We start from the raw sequence: 7,432 nt of genomic DNA, 5'->3' as shown, positions 1-7,432 counted from the left end.
TAACTCTGTGTTGTCTGTATTGTGCTTGTGATATGTTGTAAAATGTTGTATGTCTGTTAATGTTTCCCTCCTTTTATCTTTAAAATAAAAAAAAATTAAAAAAAAAAAAGAAGTACTGAAATAATCCCTCCATAATGTAAAATATAAGTTAGGCTTATAAAATGAGGTAAAATGTAAGTAGAGAGGAAAAATATTTCAGGTAAAGACAAAAATTCTAAAGTTTATCTAACTTCTAAAATTTCTCCAATAATTTTTTTCTTTCTTTTTTTTGAGGGAGGGTCTTACTATCTAATTAGGGGGTGTCCTTGAACTCATTAGGTAAATTAGATTGGTTTTGAATTTGGGGCAATATTCCTGCTTCAGCCTTCCAAATGCTGGGATTACAGGAACAATATCTCTTTTCAATCTCAGTAGATCATCCATTGAAAACATATTAAAATCTTCTCTTAAATCATTTTTCTCAGTTTCTTCCAGCCATGTAACAGAAGAGGCTCATAATCCATAAAACACAGCTATACCAGAGTAACTAAATGAATAAAAGAAAATGTTTCTACCTTAATTATTTCCTCACTGTATAATATAACAATTCTAAAAAAGAGTCTATGTCTTATATGTACTCTAGACAGGGTAGCTTTTAAGAATATAAGAGACATTAAAAAACAATCTGAAAAAAAAAAAAACAAAAAACAATCTGTAGCCAGTTTTGGTGGCACGACTGTAATTCCAGCACATGGGAGGCTGAGACAGGAAGAGCCCAGTGAGTTCCAGGCCAGCCAGCACTACAAAGCAAGACACTGTCTCAAAAAACCAAAACGAACAAAACAAAATCAACAATTTATACAATTACAACTTCCAGACATTTATGACAATACTTTATTGAGATTTTTATAGTAATTCATCCTTTCTACTAGACCATTTAGCAACTAAAACAGTGCATACTCACATACAGATAATCAAACTACCATTAAAAGGATCAAAGTTTTAGTTTCCTCAAATGTGATTTTAATGCCCAGAAAGACTTCAAAACCAATCACAAGATTAATAATGCCTACATAGAACTGCTCAACTTTTTTCAAGTCATTCAAATTTTAATTCCATAGTCTGAATGCAATTTAATTGCCAAGATCAGTAAAATACAAAAATAATCTTACAATAATTTCTCATATAGTGATAATTATTACTATACTCCCATAAATTATTCCAAATAGCATTTTCCATGTACATGTTAAAGCTAAGTAGATCTTTCAAAGAGATATTCAATTTATATTCATATATTTAGACCAGGGATAGAAAGAGTCCAGGTGTAAGGATGTAACACTAAATCAAAAAAGTTCAATACATTTAACTTGTCCACAAATACCACAAAACTTTTCAAAAATGTAAAAATCTAGTAACTCTTAGAAATTCATCTTAGGCAGAATGTATACCTGCTTTACTAAGCAAAACTACAGGAATCAAAAATGATACATATAAGGCACTTCACTGTTTGCAAAGTACTAAACCCAAGGTCCTGATCTCTTCGAGAACCTTCCAAAGTCTATCTAATCATACCTACCTAGCAGACAAGGAAATTAAGGGTGATAAATCCGGAAATTCATCCAGCTTCACTCATCTAGTAGAATATGACCTACTTCCTCCAACTCCAAATGTTCTTTCCAAAGGACTGGGCCACTTTAAAACATTCTCCAGCCAACCTGGGTTACATAATGAGTTCAAGGCCTTCTTGAACTACATTGAGCAATCCTGTCTCAAAAAAACCAACAAAGTACATAAACAAAACTGAAATATTTTCTAGGAAGTATTACTCTCTGGTAGAGCACTTGTCTTGCATATGAGAGGTGCAGGCTTCTATCATCAACCACAAAAATAAAAACAAATTTTAAAAAAATTTTTCCAAATAAGTAGGACTTTACTTTTTTAAAGACAGTATTAAAAATCTAGCTGGGTGTGCTGACATAAGCCTATAATCCCAGCAATGAGGAGGTTAAGGCAGGAAGATCAATATGGGTTCAAAGCCAGCCTAGACCACACAGCAAGTTAAAGGCCAACCTGGACTACATGGAAAGACCCTGTCTCAAAAACCAACCAACCAAACAAAATAAATAAATAATAAATGAATGGATGATAGTTTTAAAGGTCTAAATTCAATATCTTCAAATATATACTGAGAACTTATCTTGGAGACTATAAAAATTATATAGCGAATAAAGCAATTCTTATTTGAAAGCATTTTGTATGACATGCTTAAAGAAGTAAATACAAGATGACTACACTTTGATAGTATAAGCAGCATTCAGTAGGGCATGGTGGTACAAACACGTAGTCCCAGCACTCTGAGGGGCTGAGGCAGGAAGATCACAAGTTTGAACCCAGTCTAGGCAATTTAGCAATTTAAATTCAAAATTTAAAAAGGATCTGGGATGTAGCTCACTGCAAATGCCCCGTACCAAAATACAAGTAAATGTAAGCATTCACTGAAATATTTAAAAACTGTTTGAAACATGTGGAAATATGTCTTGATGACATATCTTTGCATCTTTTCTAATATCTGAATTGCGTTTTGTTTTGTTTTTGTGGTACTGAAGAATAAATCCAGGGCCTTCACCCTGAGCTATATCTCTAGCCCTTTTTATGTTGAGACTGGATCTTGATGAGTTACCCAAGTGCAACTCAAACTTTTCATCCTGCCTCTGCCTCTACCTTCCACATGCTGGGATTACACCAAACCAGAGCTTTTGATAACATGAGTGCTTACACTACTGAGGTGAGTTAAGGTATGCCACCAAGATAATTTCAGAATGGGACTGCTCTGGAGAAAGTGGGAAGAGGGCTGGAAATTATGCTCTATAAGAGGTCTTGAAAACTACTAGAAGCCAGGGGTGGTGGCACATGCTGTAATCCCAGCACTTGGGAGGCTGAGGCAGGAGGATCACTGCAAGTTTGAGAACAGCCTGGGCTACAAAGTGAATTCAAGGCCAGCCTGAACTGCATAGCAAGACCCTGTCTCAAAAGACAAAAAAAAAAAAAAAAATAAGAAAGAAAACTACTAGAGATTCAATAAGGAACTGATTGCTGAACACATGGAGGTACCAAGAGGTTGGTGTACCCACAGAGAGGATGGGAGCCCCACATTCTCTCCATCCTATAGTGTGACTACTATATCACTTTATCTGGCTATTCATGCATATCCTCTAGAATACCCTTTTAGAAAACAATAAATATAAGTATTTCCCTGAGTTCTGTGAGCTGTCCTAGCAGATCAGCAGCACAATGGGGGACCTGGAACTCCCATTTATAGCTAGTGGATCACCAGTACAAGCCACAAACTGGGACATGCACTAAGTATCTGAAATGGAGGCAGTATATGGCAATCTCCAGGTAGAGAGTGTCAAAACTGAACTGAGCTATTGAAAACCCTGTTAGTGTCCACATCACATTTGCCTGATGTCTCAGAGAAACTTCCCACATCTGGTGTTAGAAATGAAGTACACGGTAGAATGTATAGGAGAAGGAGAAACAGCTTGGCTTTTTTTTTTTGGTACCGGGAATCAAACCCAGGACCTTAAGCTTGCCAAGCAGGCGCTTGTGCCACTGGGCTATATCCCAGGCTAACGGCTTGGTTTTTCCCATCTCTTAGAAGGTTTTTCAGTTAATTTTTTTCCCAAGGATCCTTATTAAGATAAATACAAAAACATTCAAAATATTTATGGGTGAAATGATGTTTACGATGTGCTTCAAAATAATCAGGGAGGGGAAAAAATGGAAATAACACTACTCAGGAGTTTTTACACTAGTTAAAATCTAAGTGATAGATAAATGGTGGTTATCACTGTACTTTCGGGTTTGAAATTTCATATCATAATAGCTTAAAAAAAATTTATGTACGTAGCTGCTTCTTCACCATCACCCCCAAAAAGCCAGCATTTTCCAAAGAACAAAAATATTTAATTTCAGCTTCACTGCCTACATACTGAATATTGTGCCTAAACTACTTTTCATCTTTAAATCAACAATGACAAATTCATTTGAATTTTTCCAGGAGTCCTATCTGATCGGTAGCTCCTTCTGGTCTATCAGGTTATATCTATTCCTTGTCTAGTATAAGATTGGCCTGAATTGGATCCAAAGAAAGCAGAAAAGTCAGTCTCCTCTAAAGACCCTGAGGTGCTCTAGAATTGCAAGTCATCTGGTATCAAACAAGCCTGGAAATTAAATGCTTGATATAACTCCTTAAAGCAGGTACTCAGCAGCAGCCACAATCACTGTATGTCTCAATTTTCTATACTGTCTGGGTCAACAGTCAATGGTGCATACAGTTCTGAGAGCCACATCTGACCCAGCCTTCCAAATACTGGTTCCACTGTAATCAGGAAAGAGAAAAATGAAATGAGAGTCAGAGGCGGAAAGAGTAGCAATGAAGAAACTGCTATTCTGGTTCCTAAAAACTGAGAATCCTTGTTTGTTCATAGAACACATTTTTAAAAGGTTTTAGTACACAGAGGCTCCTCTTTTACCATGTTTAAAAGACAAAGGAAAAAGTTCCTGAAGTTCTGCTTCCAAAGGAATGGACACATATGGTCCTTTATAACTTTGAAATTCTTTTCTATCTTGTGACTCTCAACATACTTCTGCAAGGTACATGTATATTTCAAACAATGAAAGGGCAAATATGAGAACTGCTTACCCAACGTTTTCCGACTTCTTTCTACAGCTGTTCTTCGAGTTTGCTCAAACATTGCTTCCAAGTCAAATGTGCGAGCTTTTTTCCCTAAAACAGGAAAAAGTGGCAGGCTATTATTATCTTGCAATAAGTTGACCATACACCTTAGGTACTCTATACTTACTGACTGATCAGTAACCACCTCATATATTTTAGAGCACAGCTCCAATATAATCATACAATACCAAAGAAAGAATTTTTAATGACAATGTCACAGCTAACTACCGATTATCCCTTATTTAAACTGCTTGAAAACAGCGGGTCATGGTGGTGCAAGCCTATAGTTCCAGCACTTGGGAGGCAGGAAGACTGCAGTGAGTTTAAGGTCAGCCTGGGCTACATAGGGAATTCAAAACCAGCCTGAACTAAATAGCAAGATTCTGTCTCAAAAAAAAAAAAAAAAAAAAAATTAATGAAATACAAAGCCCAAAACTTTTTGAGTCAGTACTGACATAACACTCAAAAAGCTTGAATTTCAAACTATTGAATTAGGAATGTTCAACCTGCAAAATTAAGCAGCCAACTTTCTTTTCCTCTAATTTATCCAGATCCCTATTCCTTGAAATGTCATTGGTATGTTAGGCAGAACGGAGAATGTCCACGCCTTAATCCCTGAAACCTAAGAAAACGGCAAAAGGGTCTTTGCAGATATAATTAGTTTACAGATTTTAAAATAGGTAGGTTAGCTCATTTTAATTACAGAAACCCTTAAAAGCAAAGATTCAAAACAGATACAGCAAAAATCAGAGAGATTCACAGCAAAAGGACTGCGGCTGGGGTTTTAGCTCAGTGGTACAGCGCTTGCCTGGAAAGCTCGAGGTCATGAGTTCGATTCTTGGTACCGAAAAACAAGAACAAAACAACAACAACAACAAAAAGAAAAAAGCATAAGGACTCCAAGTACTGTACTTGAAGGGGAAGAGAAGTAATGCAGGTATTCTAAAGGGATAAAAGGAAAGAAAGACATCGCAGCCCTACTACAAGGGACTGTAATGTGCATGGAAATAGATTCTTCAAACACACACACTCACAACCTGGATTCTTGCGCGCGCGCGTGCGTGCGTGCGCGCGCGCGCACACACACACACACACACACACCACACACACACACACACACACACACACGCACATACACGCGCGTGGCCCTAATCATAGGGGTGGAAAACAATTTACATTTGATTTTTATTACTGTTAATATTTTTAACAAGTGACTACACATTTTGAAGAAATTTATCTTATATCATCACTAGGGTCGACAGAAAGACTGAAGTGAAGATTTTTCTGTCCTTTTTTTTACTCATTGTGTATCCCAAGTTGGCCTGGAACTCGAAGCAATTATCCCACCTCAGCCTCCCGAGGGCTGGGATTACAGGTATCCGCCATTATGCCTGGCTTGAAGTGAAGATTCTAAAGGAAAAAGATGAACTAAAAGGAATTGAACCAGACTTGGTGGTGCATGCCTGTGATTCCAGGGCGCAGGAGACTGAGGCAGGAGGATCGCGCAGAGTTTCAGGTCAGCCTGGGATATACAATGAGTTCAAGTCCAGCCTAAACTGCACAGCGAGACCCTGTCTTAATCAATCAATGGAACTGAATAACCATTAAATACTACTTAATCCCCATTTGTTACCCCAAAAGCCATCTCTTTAAGGACTACTCAGTCCTTAGCTCTACTCCAGGAAGCAAAAAATAACAGCCTCCATCAACAACTGTCCTCCTCCGAGTGGATCACGAAACCAATCCCTCTAGAAGTTTCTCCCAAGTGTCATCTGAACTAGTCTCACGAGGGGCTGGGGATTTAGCTCAGCGGCACAGTGCCTGCCTGACAAACACAAGGTCATGAGTTCGGTTCCCGGTACCGGAAAAAAAAAAAAAAAAAAGGAATGAACTAGTCTCACGAGATCAGCAGAAGATGAATAGGTCTACGCTGGAGTTAAAGCAATTCGGAGTTGTCACAGCGAGAAGATGCAAGGCAGAAGTGACAGTTCTGCAAAAAAACATAAACAAAAAAAAAAGGCTCTGCCCCGGACCGTCACTCACCGAAGCCCGTGAAGCCCATGGTCACTGCCAGCTGTGGGTCCGGTCCCGACGCGTCCGGGGCTGTCACTGTGGCAGGGAGAGAGGAGGCGTCGTTAGTGAAGCGCGCCCGCGTCTCCCCTCCCTGGCACCGCCCGCCCGGGCTCGCCCCACAGAGCCCACCTTCGCTGGGCGCGGATCGCTCCATAGCCGTTCTCTGCGCAGGAGCCCAGACAGCTACAACCTACTACACCGGCGAATTCTCCCGGCAAACCCAGGAGGAAGTGTCTCCGTTGAGAGTCAGTGTCGGCGCAAACGCAAAGAGCGGCGCCCTCGGCGGAAGAAACGAGGCTTGCGGTCCAGCGCCGCCCTGGCGGGCTGGCGGAGAAATGTCACCGAGGCCGCTCCCTGGTAACTGCGGAGGAGAGGGTAATTATGTGGAGTTTCTGCTGAGCAACAGACCAGCGGGCGGGCAAACGACCTAGGTCCTCACTTCTGCTAAGCAAGCGCCCTGCCACTGAACTACTCAACTCCTTGACTTTTAAGATGTGTTTACCTCCGAGGTGCCGATCTCTCCCTAAAGCCTCATAATGGTCAGAGGTGGGGCTTTTCAGAGGTGGCTGGATTTAGGGTGTGTGACGATGGTGTAAGGATGTGATTCTGGAATCAAGGGTGCCCCGCCCTGTGTGTGAGGGC

The 7,432-nt window shown here is 39.9% G+C and overlaps 1 protein-coding gene across 2 annotated transcripts in view; it reads right to left on the bottom strand.

Annotated features, from left to right (window-relative positions):
- The window catches only part of Wdr70 (WD repeat domain 70), a 281,725-nt gene extending 274,640 nt beyond the window's left edge, over positions 1-7,085 (bottom strand). Inside the window, exons 1-3 of one of the 2 annotated variants that reach the window (XM_013514960.1) lie at positions 6,920-7,085; positions 6,761-6,826; positions 4,685-4,768 (exon numbers count right to left, since the gene is read on the bottom strand). In XM_013514960.1, the coding sequence (XP_013370414.1) occupies positions 4,685-4,768; positions 6,761-6,826; positions 6,920-6,944 (175 nt within the window). In that variant the 5' untranslated portion in view covers positions 6,945-7,085. Of the gene's footprint in view, positions 1-4,684; positions 4,769-6,760; positions 6,827-6,919 lie in introns of those variants that run through there. The other variant, XM_013514961.1, reaches the window with a different exon arrangement.
- Between the last annotated feature and the right edge of the window lie 347 nt (positions 7,086-7,432).

The sequence above is a fragment of the Chinchilla lanigera genome, unplaced genomic scaffold (assembly GCF_000276665.1).
Source record: "Chinchilla lanigera isolate Chin_1 unplaced genomic scaffold, ChiLan1.0 scaffold00025, whole genome shotgun sequence".
In the NCBI taxonomy this organism is placed as follows: Eukaryota; Metazoa; Chordata; class Mammalia; order Rodentia; family Chinchillidae; genus Chinchilla; species Chinchilla lanigera.
This window is presented reverse-complemented; position numbering and strand designations above follow the sequence as displayed.